The sequence below is a fragment of the Arachis stenosperma genome, chromosome 6, assembly GCF_014773155.1.
Source record: "Arachis stenosperma cultivar V10309 chromosome 6, arast.V10309.gnm1.PFL2, whole genome shotgun sequence".
Taxonomy (NCBI): domain Eukaryota; kingdom Viridiplantae; phylum Streptophyta; class Magnoliopsida; order Fabales; family Fabaceae; genus Arachis; species Arachis stenosperma.
In genome coordinates, this window is record NC_080382.1 from 15,668,189 (window position 1) to 15,683,461 (window position 15,273).

The 15,273-nt window shown below is 33.2% G+C and overlaps 3 protein-coding genes across 3 annotated transcripts; all 3 read left to right on the forward strand.

Moving 5' to 3' along the window:
• The first annotated feature begins 1,353 nt into the window (after positions 1 to 1,353).
• Positions 1,354 to 4,624, forward strand: LOC130936557 (3,9-dihydroxypterocarpan 6A-monooxygenase-like). The gene is made up of 2 exons (XM_057866645.1): positions 1,354 to 2,280; positions 3,933 to 4,624. The coding sequence occupies exons 1-2, from the start codon at positions 1,354 to 1,356 to the stop codon at positions 4,590 to 4,592; spliced, it is 1,587 nt and encodes a 528-aa protein (XP_057722628.1). The 3' UTR covers positions 4,593 to 4,624.
• Positions 4,625 to 5,271: 647 nt separating this feature from the next.
• On the forward strand, positions 5,272 to 7,206 carry LOC130932812 (cytochrome P450 93A2-like). The gene is made up of 2 exons (XM_057862227.1): positions 5,272 to 6,253; positions 6,344 to 7,206. Exons 1-2 carry the CDS (start codon positions 5,288 to 5,290, stop codon positions 6,980 to 6,982), a joined length of 1,605 nt encoding a protein of 534 aa, XP_057718210.1. The 5' UTR covers positions 5,272 to 5,287; the 3' UTR covers positions 6,983 to 7,206.
• Positions 7,207 to 8,113: 907 nt separating this feature from the next.
• Positions 8,114 to 10,513, forward strand: LOC130932880 (cytochrome P450 93A3-like). The gene is made up of 2 exons (XM_057862337.1): positions 8,114 to 9,143; positions 9,578 to 10,513. The coding sequence occupies exons 1-2, from the start codon at positions 8,229 to 8,231 to the stop codon at positions 10,208 to 10,210; spliced, it is 1,548 nt and encodes a 515-aa protein (XP_057718320.1). The 5' UTR covers positions 8,114 to 8,228; the 3' UTR covers positions 10,211 to 10,513.
• The last annotated feature ends 4,760 nt before the right edge of the window (positions 10,514 to 15,273 follow it).

Here is a 15,273-nt window from a genome sequence, read left to right on the forward strand (position 1 = left end):
TTTTATTTAGAAATATTCACCATTTACGAAAATTTTGTTTCTTTTTTAAGAAAACAGTAAGGTAAGGTAAGGCCATTCCATTTCGACAAAATACCCACATCCAAGTTCCATAACTTTGGGTCCGCTAGCCCAATCATAATTTTTTTACCCTAGAGGTATGGGTCTTTGTCTTTTTGGCCGGTTGTGGACGAGGAGGGATTCGAACCCCCGATACCGTGGTTCGTAGCCACGTGCTCTAATCCTCTGAGCTTCAAGCCCCATCCCGTCTCCACTGGATATGTTTCCCTGAGTACCCTAAAACTAAAAAAAGGGAACCTTCCCTCTCCCCAGCCATTTTATTTCGGCTTAAGAAGATGTGAAAGCGTCTCTCTCTCTATAAGAACGGTGCGTTCCGACCCATTTTAGTTTGTTATTTCTAGCCTAATTCATTTTGAATTTGGTAGTTTGACCGTGAAATTTCGTTCTTTCTTTATTTCCGGAATATGAGTGTGTAACTTGTTCTAATTGATCTTATTACAATGTGAATGAAAGTGGAGAATAAAATTGTGGTTCTCAGCTCTACTCTCTAACAGGCATACTTTTATTTTGGAAACCCAACCTAAAGTTTGTCGGGGGTGCGGCGAACTCCATAATTTATAGAATTTGTGGGGGTGCGACGAACTTACCCTTAATTCTAAAAAAAAAAAATTGCATTCTCAAAATTAAAGTTCAAATATTTTGTTTCAAAAATTAATTATTTTTTATATTTTATTATAGAAAAAAAAATCCTCTTTTTAAGTGTATAAAATAATTTTAATTTCTTAAAATACATAAAATATCCCTCCTATTTTGCAGGTTTTATGTCATCTAATATTTTAATAAGTATGAACATATGATCTAAGCATAAACTCGTATTAAAAGAGTTACAATATACGTGGCATTAAAATGTCTTTTGTTATGCTTGATATTTTGTAAAATTTTGGTATCTTATCATGTTTCGAGCATGATACTTCACTTATCGAAAAAATGTAATAATAAGTACAATATTCTTGATTTAGCATAGAGTGTTTAAGTAAAAGTCTTATCTTTATTATTTATTTAACCTGTTTCATTTTAGATTGAATCCTTTCTAAGTATACCGGTATTATTTAGCACTATATACCGGTATACTAGAAAGTTTTTCTATAATATAATACAATGCTATTATGTCTTGTAAGACGTGTATTATTAATTTTTTAAGTATATAAGATAATTTTAAAAATTTCATCCAACCCCCAAGAAATCCCCATTAATTTGCAATTGCATGTTCTGAAGTCCAAGATAAAGAAGCAGCAATATCTATATATATCAGTCCCAAAAGTCCAAAACTGAACCATGGCTGCTACAAGTGCTAGCATGGTGTTTTACATCTTCTCATGGTTAAGTCTTGTTGTTTTGACTTCACTCCTCAAGTACCTAATTAACAAAACAAGAACAAATCCCAGAATTCAAACACCACCATCACCACCATCACTACCAATAATCGGACACCTTCACCTTATAGGCTCATCAGTAATACCAAAGTCATTCCAAGCCTTGGCTAAACTCTATGGCCCTCTGATTCAGCTTCGTTTAGGTGCCTCAACTTTCATACTTGTCTCCAACGCACAAGTTGCAAAACAAGTGTTGAAAACCAATGAAATCAATTTCATTAACAGGCCTCACATTGGGTCCACCTCTGAGTACAACCTCTATGAAGGGTGTGATTTTGTTTTTGCACCGTATGGGCCTTATTGGAGGTTCATGAAGAAGCTATGCATGAATGAACTTCTCTCGAGTTCTCAGCTTGGGAGATTCATGCACGTAAGGGAACAAGAGATTAAGAAGCTCTTGAAATCACTTATGATTTGTTCTAGTGAGGGCAGAGAGTGTGATTTGGGTTTTGAGCTTACTACTTTGACCAACAATATCCTATGTAGGACGGCCATGAGCACTACATGTGTGGACAAAGATAAGAATAGCAATGATGATGCTGTGGAGATTCATGGTTTGGTGAAGGAGTTTCTTGAACTTGGTGCCAAATTTAGCATTGGTGATGTTCTTGGGCCTTTGGGTAAACTGGACTTATTTGGGTATGGGAAAAGACTTTTGAAAACACTCACTAGATTTGACCAGATCGTGGAGAGGATCATGGAGGAACATGAGAAGAAGAACGATAATGAAGGAGAAACATGGGACATGATGGACGTTTTGTTGCAAGTCTATAGAGATCCAAATGCTCAAGTGAGATTAACAAGGAATCATATCAAGGCCTTCTTCCGAGTAAGTTCTTTTTTTTTCTTCTTGCCATGCATTTCATTGTAATTAATTACCCAAGGGTAAACTAACAATACTCTCCAAAGATTTAACTATCCCTAATAGATTTAAGTGTCATTTAACTATTTCTAAAACCGGTGAATTTGGTACAGTAATAGTTTAATGATTAGAATTGGTGAGAATCGTTCAAAATTGATAAAAATCAATCCAATTGAATCACTTTAAAAAAAATTCTAAAATTGTTAAAAATATAATTTAAACTTAAATTCTCCTTGTTATTACATGCTCTCTTTGCCACTAAACTATATTATTTTTTATTATTCTATATACTGATTATTAATTATATAATAAAAAATATATAATAATTTTGTTAATATTATTTTAATTTTATACTCACTTATATTTAAATTAATTATATTTTTTTTTATTCATAATTATTAATATAAATATTATTAAATATATATAAATAAAAATATCAAATATTTTTATTAATTACAATATTATTATTCTTTTTATGATTTCATAATATTTATTAAATATTACTTTTTAATAAAAATAATATAATATATATAAAATAATTAGTTAGTTATTAAAATAAAAAATAATTATTGTATTGTAAAAATAAAATTAAAAAAATTTTATTATAAAAAGATACTAAACTTGTATATATTCATTAAATAATAACTGTATTATAACTTATTAATTATAATTTGTTAAAGTTTGATTATTTTTAAATTATTAATAAAAATATTTATTTTAAATTTTAATTTTAGAAATTTAATTATTTTATATATTTTATTTATGTAAAATTAATTTTATCAGTTTAACTAATAATTTATGGATTAAATTAATAAATTAATAAATTAATAACTTGATTGATTCGATTATGAATTCGATTCTTACCGTTCTGATATTTTTAAACAAATTCAAACCAAATACAAATCAGATATAAAAGTAGATCGAATTTTTTTCTTTACATCCTACTTTTGTCAAATACAAAATTACTTGTCAAATATAAAAGTATTTTGTTATTTATAGAAAATAAACCTGTTGGTTATATTTTAAAAACGAGTTTATCGTGTAAGCAAGTAAATCTTTTGAAACATTTTTAGTGGTTTACTCAAATCAATAAAGAAGTCTAATGCACTCACAACTTGAAGCCCCTTAGAGATGAAGATTTAATATTTTTAATCTATTCATAAATTTATACTTTGCCGTTGACGTGGAGAAGATTATTTTTGCCGACCCTACATTGGAAATTTTTTTAATCATCCTTGGTTCAAAAAAAAGTTAAGTATTTTTTATTAGTGTTAGCAAAATGTACATTTTATTTTTATTTAAAATTAATAACTAATAATTATTATACAATAATTTAATCAAATTATAAATTATTTAGTAATTTTTTACAATTACTTTACACGAAAATAATAATATAAACTAGTATGTAAAAATTCTAATACAATTAACTTTACATAAAATTAATAACTGCAAGTTGTTAGATAAAAATTTAATTAAATTGATCAAATTATTTATAATCTCACATAAATGTAGTGCATCTGGATTTTCACCAGACTAGTGTGCTGAGTTTTCACCAAATTTGAATGCAAAGGAGAACTTTTGATGACTAAATTTGTTTGTGGTGTGTGGAATAATGCAAGGATATTTTCCTTGCGGGAACGGACTCCAGTTCAGTGTCAGTGCAATGGACCATGGCAGAGATCTTAAACCACCCAACAGTATTGAAGAGGTTGAGGGCAGAGATTGACGCAGTGGTGGGGTCAACCAGGCTGGTCAACGAATCCGACGTTCCAAATCTTCCTTACCTCCAGGCTGTTGTAAAGGAAGCTATGAGGCTCCATCCAACGGCACCGTTATCTTTGAGAGAGGCTGCATCAGATTTCAGCATCAATGGCTACAATGTGAAGAGCCAAACAAGAACAATTATCAATATCTACGCCATTATGCGGGACCCAGAAGCATGGCCCAACCCGGAAGATTTTATCCCTGAGAGATTCTTGGATGATACCACTAACGATGGGGTCTATGGTGATCACTATAATTTAAAGGAACGTTTCATTAAAATGAGTGTTAACGATTTCAGGTATATTCCGTTTGGGTTTGGTAAGAGGGGGTGCCCTGGAGCTTCTCTTGCTTTGACGGTCATAAATCTGACGGTTGCTGCGTTGATCCAATGCTTTGATTGGAGAATCAAAGGTGCAGATAGGGTTAACATGGAAGAAGGCTCCTCTTTTTCTATGGGATTGGCACAACCACTTGTTTGTTACCCTGTTACATGTTTTAATCCCTTTTCTCTGTAGGCTTAAATGTCTAAAATTACACATAAAAATATTTTTATGTAAAAATAAATAATAAAAATATTTTTATGTGACAAGTATGTAAATAGAATGTGTCTTTATTTGTTGTACCAACTACCAAGTTTTCATCAATGAAGTTGAAAATAAAATTCTTGTAAGAATTGTATCTTATTTTCATTGATTCATTTTGGGACCCTTTACAAAATATATGACTTCAATTTATGTGATAAAGTCTACCTTAGCTTTCTCTTCTCTTATTCCCATTCAAACAATAAGACAATCCTATATCCGGCAATTATTTAGATTATGTATGGATCTTTCTCCAAGGAGAAGGACTAAAACTTAAAACAATAGTTCTAGTTTGGCCATTACTTGTGATTTTACAACTAACAACATGTAGAGGAGATTAATAAAAAATAAAACACTTTAATAGATTAATTGTAAACTACTTCAAACTCATTTCTATATATAACAATAACAGAGCTTTCTTTGCATATGAGGACAACAACAGATGAATGTCAAAATTTTATTTGAGTTGGATTTGGTCACAAGATACCTCAATAATTGCCGGCCTTCACAAAAAAAAAAAAAAAAGAGTTAGAGCAAAGTACATACAAAACATATCAAACATAACCTATATACTAGTAAATTAACCAAGTCTATCACCTTTCTAATTATATAAGATAAGATAGAACCACATGATAACCTATATACACAACTTCAAGAAGAGGAAGTTTCATAACATGGCTAGTAGTTATGATTACAAAGATTATATTCAACTTTTCATGATATGGTTAATCTCCACAATCATAGTTAGAGTCATACTCAACAGAAAACAAAACAAGACTCATAAGAAACCGCCAAGTCCACTGTCCCTTCCTATAATTGGACACCTTCATCTTCTTGCTCCAATTCCTCACCAAGCTCTTCACAAACTCTCAATCCGCTATGGACCTATAATGCACATTAAACTTGGTTCTGTCCCTTGTGTAGTAGCTTCCACACCAGAATCTGCAAAAGAATTCCTCAAGACTCATGAATCTTCCTTCTCAAACCGGCCTCGAAATCTCGCTGTTGATTATCTTACATATGGTTCTCAAGACTTCTCCTTTGCCCCATATGGACCTTACTGGAAGTTCATGAAGAAGATTTGCATGTCTGAACTTCTCGGAGGCGACACGCTAAACCAGCTTTTACCATTGAGGAGGCAAGAGACAGAGAGATTCTTGGGGTTATTGCTTAAGAGAGGGATGGCTGGTGAGGCTGTTGATGTTGGAGGAGAACTCTTGAAGCTTTCGAATAACGTTATCTCGAGGATGATCATGAGCAAGACGCATATGGAAGATGATGGTGAGGCTGAGGAGGTGCGGAAGCTGGTGCAGGACACAGCAGAACTTACCGGAAAGTTTAATGCTTCGGATTTCATTTGGTTCCTCAAGAACTGGGACTTGCAGGGTTTCAGAAAAAGGGTTGAGGAGATTCGGAACAGGTTTGATTCTATGATGGAGAGAGTGATCAAGGAACATCAAGAGGAAAGGATGAAGAGGAAGAAGGAAGGAGAAGATGGTGAAATCAAAGACCTACTTGATATATTATTGGACATACATGAAGATGATAATTCTGAGATACGTTTGACTAGAGAGAACATCAAGGCCTTCATCTTGGTAAATTTCAGATTCGTATATATATATATAAATTATATCTAGAAGCATTAATTTTTAAACTTACCAATTTCATTTTTGTCAATATTGCAGGACATATTTATAGCAGGAACAGACACTTCAGCATTAACTATAGAATGGAGTCTAGCTGAGTTGATAAATCACCCTCAAGTGATGGAGAGGGCAAGGCAAGAGATCAAAACCGTGGTTGGAAATAATAGGATAGTAGAAGAATCAGACATTGTCAACCTTCCTTATCTTCAAGCTATAGTCAAAGAAACACTGAGAATTCACCCAACAGGTCCAATGACAGTTAGAGAATCATCTGAGGATTGCACCATATGGGGCTACGAGATTCCGGCAAAGACACAATTGTTTGTTAATATTTGGGCTATTGGAAGGGACCCAAATTACTGGGAAAACCCACTGGAGTTCAAGCCAGAGAGGTTTCTTGTTGAAGAAGAAAGTGGGAAGAGGCAGTTAGATGTTAGGGGGCAACACTTGCATATGATTCCATTTGGGAGTGGTAGAAGAGGATGCCCTGGAACCTCACTAGCCTTACAAGTAGTGCAGGCCAACCTTGGTGCAATGGTGCAGTGCTTTGAATGGAAGGTTAGTGGCGGTGGCAGTAAGATTGTTGATATGGAAGAGAAACCAGGGTTGACTCTTTCCAGGGCTTGTCCCATGATTTGTGTCCCTCTGCCTAGGCTTAGTCCCTTTCCATCCATGTGAAATAATATGGCGGCTACAAATCTTGAATTTCCATGTCAGTGGCCGCTTATCCATAAATATGGCTTTTTATGAATGTGATGTGGCATTAGCTGGGGGAGGTTGGATCCAAAGTCAATAAATAAATGGTTTGAATTCGAGAGATTGGTTACATACAGAGGAATTGGATCCGAAATTCACGGATAATAAATAAATAAATAAATAAATATATTGGATATTATTCGTTTTGATCCGCAAATGTAACTTATTATATCTGCATATTTAATTTGGTAGGTTTGATAATAAATAAATAAATAAAAATATATCATTTATTAAAATTTTAAAATTTTTTTTAAATTTTGATTTTTTTATTGCTAATGAATTATAAATCAAATAACATAATCTCTCCATACTCACCTAAAAAATCGCGGATTCGAGTTTTTTTTTATTTTGTTAAAAAAATTGATTTTTTTATTTTTATTATTTAAAAAATTAACGTTGAATAATTTTTTGAAGTAAAACATGTCAAAAAGAGGGGAAAGAAAGTTAGAAGCAATTTTTTTTAATTTGAAATATTTTATATCTATGTATTCGATTCGATTCAATCAATAAATTATTAAATTGGATCAATGAGTAAAAAATATTAATTATGCTGCTAAGTGTATATTAATTAAAATTATTCACTAAAATCAACTATCAATATATAATATATTTTAAAATATAAAATAAATATTAAAAATAAATTAAATTACACATATATTCGTACATAAATATATGATAATAAATTTTAATGTACAAATATTATTTTTAAAAAAAACAAAACATATATATCTAATTTAATATGAACTAATTTAATTTTTGAAAATCTAAAATAGTTTAAAAAAATTTTATTTCGTATTCTTTTATTATTAGTAAAATAAATGAATAAGTTTATACACAATAAATATATAATTATACATATATATATATATATATATATATATATATATATATACTTTTAAATAATAAATTAAATAAAATAATTTCAAATGATTGTCTCTCTCAAATTATTTTTAATTTTTTAATAATGCTAATGCAGTAATGCCTAATGAACTTGATATTTTGGCTACATCCCATCTGATTTCGTCTCTATGTGAGAGCTTACTTTAGAAATCTGTTTTCTAAGAAAATTTAATGGAAATGTAAACGGTCTAGACGAGCTATTCAAGTGAATGATTCAATGCAAGTTATATATAAGATGATATCATATATGGAAACTCTCTAAAAAAATATGGCAGACTTACAATCCTACATTCAAGTGTTGTTAATTTGCGCAGTTTCTACCATCTTCATTGGATCCATAATACTAAGAAAAAGAAAGCAAAATCATTCTTCTCTGCCGCTTCCGCCGGGTCCAAAAGCCCTACCAATCATTGGCCACCTCCACCTCCTCTCATCAACACCACATCAAGATTTCTACAAGTTCTCAACCCGCTATGGACCCATCATTCACCTCTACCTCGGCTCCGCCCCTTGCGTCGTGGTGTCCACCGCCGAGGCAGCTAAGGAATTCCTTAAAACACACGAAACCTCTTTCTCCGACCGCCCCGCGCAGACCGTGGCCATAGAGGCCCTAACTTACGGCTTCAAGGACTTTTTGTTTGCCCCGTACGGACCTTACTGGAAATTCATGAAGAAGGTGTGCATGTCGGAGCTCCTCGGCGGCAAAATGCTCCATCAGCTCCTCCACGTGAGGCAGCAAGAGACAAGGAGGTTCCTTAGCGTGTTGGTGAAGAAAGGGGTGGCTGGTGAGGCCGTGGATGTCGGGGGACAACTTATGACTATCTCCAACAACATTGTTTCGAGGATGATTATGAGGCAGACGAGTTGTGGGGACGGAGAGATTGATGAGGAGGTGGTGAGGAAGCTGGTGGCGGACACGGCGGAGCTGACGGGGAAGTTCAACTTGTCGGACTTCTTGTGGTTCTTGAAGGATCTTGATGTCCAGGGATTCAAGAAGAAACTCAAGGAGATTCGGGTAAGATTCGATGGCCTGCTGGACAGAGCGATTGAGGAACATAAAGATGAAAGTAAAAAGAACAAGGGTGAGGGTGCAAGGGATATACTTGATGTTCTTCTTCACATATCTGAAGATGAAACCGCTGAAATCAAACTGGATACTGAAAACATCAAGGCCTTCATAATGGTATGTCCATCCAATATCCATATATGTGCAACTAGCTAAAATTTTGTTTAATTATTTTCATATGATTGGGACCTATCATGGTCATGAATAGTGAGAAATTGGAAGAATGAATCTGATTACTCTGTATTGAGATTTGATAGTTACTAGCTTGGACAAAACTGACTAATTGACTCGTACATGTAACTAATTTGATAAGTACATTTTTACTACTAGCACCACAAACACTAATAGTTTTCTTCATGTAGTTTAAATACCAAAAAAAGAAGCTCAAATATTTAACATTAAGTGAAAACTCAAGTGTCACGGGAAGTTGATAACCGATAGTCGTTAGATGATTTGACTAAATTTTCATTTAATGACTCTCAACTATCAATGTGAAGTCGACTGTATTTGAATTTTCACCTTAACAGTAGTAATTACTGTCAACTTTGTAGGACATACTTGTGGCAGGGACAGATACAACGGCTGTGACAATGGAATGGGCGATGGCAGAGTTAATGAAGAATCCAGAAGTTATGGAGAAAGCGCGTCAAGAGGTGGATTCGGTGGTTGGAAAGAAGAGAATTGTTGAAGAATCGGACATTCCCAACCTTGTTTACATTCAAGCCATTGTGAAAGAAACACTAAGGCTTCACCCTGCAGGCCCATTGCTATTCAGGCAGTGTTCTAGAAGGGCCATAGTAAACGGTTACGAGATTCCAGCAAAGTGTCGGTTGTTCGTGAATGTGTGGGCCATTGGTAGGGATTCTAACCACTGGGAGAATCCGTTGGAGTTCAGGCCCGAGAGATTCATGGGGAAACAGATGGATGTAAGAGGACAGCAATATGAGTTGATTCCATTTGGGAGTGGAAGAAGAATGTGCCCTGGAATCTCTCTGGCTTTGCAAATTGCGCATGTCACTCTCGCTGCCATGATTCAGTGCTTTGAATGGAAGCTTCATGATGATGAGAAGATCCTTGACATGGAAGAGAAGCCTGCTGGGATTGTTAATCCAAGGGCTCACCCTCTCATTGCTCTCCCTCTTCCAAGGCTTAATCCTTTTCCTTCTATATCACAAGATATATAATCGTTTGGGTAGCAAAATTTGTGAAATAGCAATGTTAGGGGCTAGCAATTTTTGTGATTGTTAGCCATCAACTAGTCATCAATGATGATTTGATGGTGTGAGATTGGTGTGAGATTTCATCCAATAGCTCACCTTCCTCTGCTGGTTACATGCTGGCCAAAATTCAATAAAACTGCTGGCCCCCTAGACTTTTCCTTTGTGAAATGTAGCCATTAATCAGCCATTATCAATATTTGTAATTGTGTGAGATGAAATTTAATGATGTATGATTACTATTTATATAATACATTTAAATATCTAATAATGGTGTATAATTACTCATTTATATAATATTTTTAAACAATAAATATATTTATATATAAATAGGTCGTAATTGTTTTAGCTACTAATTTTTGTAATATAATACATTTGTTGCATGTTATAATCAGTCAAAGTGAAAGCCCATACACATGTTTTCAGCTAAATTATACTATATTAGCCTTTAATTTCATGTTGTTGATCAAAGCTGTGTAACAGTTTAAGAAGAATAATCTTATATGACCAAATAAAATTTTCCATTTAAGTTAATACTTGATAAACAAATATATTTTAGAAGAATGTTAGAAAGTAAACAAAATTTATTATTTTTAGTTAATAATTAATAATTAATAATTAAAAATATAAGTTAAAAATATATTATTAAATTATTAGACTAAAAAAATTTAAATTAATGATTAAAAATAATAACTAAAAATAATAAATTTTACTAACTTTTAAGTATTTTTTCTATTTTTATATGCATATTCAAAAAATATGTTAGTCAAATCTTAAACTCTGAATATTAATAATATAAAAATACATACATAATTAAAATATTAATTAATATTAATAAAAAATATTTCTGCTAAATATTTCTCATAATTTATTTATTTGTCTTAAATGCAATTTGTGTCGATTAGCCACTAAGATTTCTTTTCCTAATAAACTCGTGTTGTTCCATTTTGGTGATCAAATTATAATTTTTTAATAATATATTTTAATTCGATAAATTAAAAATTAATCTAATATTTATTTAAATAGTCGAATAAATTAATTATTTGATCAACTTAAATTAATTAATCACAACTTTTTTTTAATCGGTGAACATAAGAGATATTTAAAAAAAATGCTAATAATTGAGATGATGATAAGATTTTTCCTTTTTGTTTTGAAGTAATGGGAGAAAAAAAAAAGAAGATTCAAGACAAAGCTACCGGCTACCGTGGTTCCACGAATTAAATTTCACTGGAGAATTGATGATAAGGCAACTTCTTCGACAATGCTATTTACATTAAAATTAATTATTATAAAAAAATATATAATAAATTATTTTAATATATAAATAATATTTGTAAGGCCATTTATTTATCAACTTACGACGATAAAAAAAATAATGACCATGATAGTTGGTCAACATTTTATAAGAGAGAGATTATATTTATTATTTTATTATATTTCTTTTAATTTTATCAATACCGCTATCTCTAGATTTTATCATAAATTTTTTGAAAATGACATTGAGTCATAATTGAAAAAGTCAAAGAGGATCTCCTGTGTTGATTATACTATTGTTTTGGAGACAATGGACGAATTGACCAAACTCCTAAAAAATATGCCTTAAAAGGAGTTTGGTCAAATTAAGTGTGATGAGTTTGAAAAACTCTAAATTAACATTTGTGATGACTAAACATTATTAATGTGATTAATTACAAAAATATTAAATCATATGTTTTGAATAAATTAATTTTTGCAATGCAGGTTTTATTTGGACCGAAACATAAAAGAAATATTGCAAGCCCAAATCAAAACCAACATTCAGCCTTGGTGTATGTTTCCTATAATATGTGGCTTGGTGTATGTTTCCTATAATATGTGGCTGAAGCAATTTGTGATTAATTGGGCCAGAACTCAAACATTGCCATAAGCCCAATTAGTTTGGATGAATCAAAACTTTATTGGGCCAGATTAAATGTTGTTGCTACTAAGCCTAATTTTAATTTTGATGAATGTTCCTCATGCTTGATCCGAAATCAAGAGAAGAAGAAAGCAAAAATTGCTTCCAACGAATCCAAGCATTTTACCATGTGATGGATTCCAAATTTTATTAAATTGTTATTTATTGCATGGAAAATATGAGAGAGAAACTTGCAATTGAGTTGATTGATTGCCATAGTGCTGCACGCTACCAATAGTAAAGAAAGGGAAGTAAATTAATTCATTTTAGTTTTAATTATTCAAAAATACTTGATTGCTTCTCTTTCTACATTTTCTATTCTCTCATCTCTCTCTTCTTTTCGGACAATACACATCAAACCATTGAAGCAACTTTGAGTCACCGAAAAGAAGGAAAAGCAAGTCACAAGACCATCATAATGATGGCACGAAAAAGAAAATATAAAGTATGTTGTGGCTGAGATTCTTATCACTTGCGGAAAGATTTGGTGATGAGATCTTAGCTTTTTCATACCAAAAAAATGGAAGAAAAGATCACGGCCAGCAAGGTGAAGATTCTTGAAGAGTTGGCTTGTCTCTAATTCTGCTCAACCACCACAGAAGGTAGCTAGGGTGGCTACGTGATGGAAGAGGCAGAGATTGGAGCAGATGAAGCTATCATCATCATCATGAAGCATCAAGGGCCAGAATTTCATCTTGGAGAACAAGTCAAGGATGGAGCGCTCGGATTGATGAAGGATGATGACCAAGGAAGAACTAGAGGTATTTGCATGTTGGGTTTTGCATGGATTACCTCTTCTCTCTTTCTGGCCGAACCGATTATGTGTGAAGGAAAAGAAGTTAAGCTTGGTTTTTGTTTCAACTGTGGAGGCTTCCCCCTTCTATAAAAAGGGTGAACAGTCACGGTTTGATTCAAGGAGTTAGAAGTAAGCAGTGAGAGTGCAAGGCACAGAATTCTCAGAGCTACCTAAGCTTACAGATTTTCTTCTCCTTCAATATTTTCTGTTTTGTAATTTTTCTGTTTAATTTTGTCATGTCTTGAGTCTCATGAAAAAGGCAAACAATGAGGTTTATATGAAAAAGCCATAGATCAGAAAAAGGCAGAGAGTGCAAAATTAAAAGAAAAAGCCATAGATGTCCTTAGAGTTCCTTTGTTCATCTATGTTGTGTTTCATGATTCTGTGAGAATTCCCTTGTAAGTTGGGTTAGCACTTTACAGTCTGTAATCAAGAAGATTATAGTGGAAATTCCATCATTGTTGTGATGGAGACTGGATGTAGGCTGCACTGCACTTAGCAGCTGAACCAGGATATATCTGGGTGTAATTTTCTCTCTCTTCTACTCCATTTCTGTTTCTACTGCATAGGAGCTAAAACTGGAAAAATGTCTCATGTCAAGTGACGAGACAAAAATAAAAGTCTCGTGGCTAGGGACGAGACAAAAATCAAAAGGTCTCCTCAAAAGATCAGCAAGTGTAATTAAACAAAAAGGGGGCTAAGATTCAACCCCCCTTCTCTTAGCCACTGAAAACCATCAAAGTGATTTTCCTTCATGAAGCGGAGCAACCAAAGGAAGGAAGAGCTTTGACATCTGAACGCTTTGAGAACAAAAAATTATTGCATTCAACCAATAAAACAAAAAAGCTATATGCTCATTATCTGTAACATCAGTGCCTTCTTCACCCATGTTGTGAGCAATGAAGTCATTATAAGAGTTAGTTAAGACAACACTATATTGGCGTTCAGGCTGCATGTCAGGAGTACAATCTGGAGAGTTTATCGGAAGTCTTGTGATAGCAACTATGTCTAAAAGAGACATTTCGATCATTCCACAAGGAATGTGGAAGTTATTGGTTGTCTTGTTTTAGAAACAGGTCACAATGCCTATTATCCAAGAGAGCATTGCAAGTGAGAAATGGGAGAGTCTTAGTAGTTCCTGTATTCCTAAAGCTCCACAGTCATCATTCTTTGTGGGTTCAAGACGTTGATACCAGACCGTGAAGTCGAATCCTCGAGAATTAATTTTTGGATTATTCCTAAAGGGTTTTTGATTAATGAAGAAGGAGATCGATATTGAAGGTCTGGTTAATCAACGGATCTTCTCCCTCAGCACTAGGGAAGAAAGGAAGCTTTTTGTTTGTCCTCTCTAGGGATTCAATCGGCCCGAAGAAACAATGAGTATCTGCGTCTACTGTGAAAGGGATTAGGATTTTAGTATCATTAATTTGAAGTTGAAGATTGTCAATGACTTCATCATAGACTTGGTTCAATATACTAAGGGCTGGTGGAGCTGGCGGTGCTATTGCATGACCTTTACCTTTGTCTTGAGCAGCAACGTGAGAGAAAGTAGTAGCCATTGCAAAACAGGAAAAAGGAAGTTTTGAAAGGTTGAAGGTTATGCGATCTTAAGACAAGAGAAGTTTAGAAAGCAAGGGTTCGAAAAAAATTGAACAAGGACGAGAATGATGAATTTAAAGTATTATTGTAGCCGTTATTACGGAGGAAATGCGAAAAGAGGTAACTTCGCGAAGAAGGCAAAATGGTGGAAAGAGAAAGCGTAAGTCTCAGAAAACGTGTCGAGTGGATCAGTATTAATGGGGAATTAAATGGTAGTTATTACTAATTTGAGAGATCGAAATTTGAATTTGGATTAAGTATTTCATCTTTCAATAGTGTTATCGAAGGCAAACACATTAATTCAAGGGGGCAATTTGTTGATCGAAAAATATTTTCGATGAAGGCAGGTTGGTTCGAAGTAGTAAAGTGGTCGAAAACTTAAGCAGTTTTTGAAAAGATACACGTGTAAGTATTAGATGGATGTACTCGACACATATTCGATCTTAAGGCCCTTTATTAAATTGAACAAGTCCAATCGAATAAGGTACTCGAGTCAGGTAATCGAATAAGTTATTTGAATAAGTGGATCGAGCAGTTATGGTAGTGGGAAGTTAAAAGCTCCCATCACGCGAAGAAATCATGGGAAACGTTTATAGCCAAAAGGCGGGAACGGTTACCAAGGAGTATGCATTCAAGACTGTGATTTTGTAATTAATTGTAATTAATTGTCAGTTACCAAAAGTAGATTATAAATAC

Bases quoted from the DNA above. Each gene is read 5' to 3' on its own strand.
- LOC130932812 (XM_057862227.1), top strand. From the start codon at position 5,288: ATGATAACCTATATACACAACTTCAAGAAGAGGAAGTTTCATAACATG. The intron at 6,254-6,343 runs GTAAATTTCAGA...TCAATATTGCAG, and splicing joins ACATCAAGGCCTTCATCTTG to GACATATTTATAGCAGGAAC.
- LOC130932880 (XM_057862337.1), top strand. From the start codon at position 8,229: ATGGCAGACTTACAATCCTACATTCAAGTGTTGTTAATTTGCGCAGTT. The intron at 9,144-9,577 runs GTATGTCCATCC...TCAACTTTGTAG, and splicing joins ACATCAAGGCCTTCATAATG to GACATACTTGTGGCAGGGAC.
- LOC130936557 (XM_057866645.1), top strand. From the start codon at position 1,354: ATGGCTGCTACAAGTGCTAGCATGGTGTTTTACATCTTCTCATGGTTA. The intron at 2,281-3,932 runs GTAAGTTCTTTT...GAATAATGCAAG, and splicing joins ATATCAAGGCCTTCTTCCGA to GATATTTTCCTTGCGGGAAC.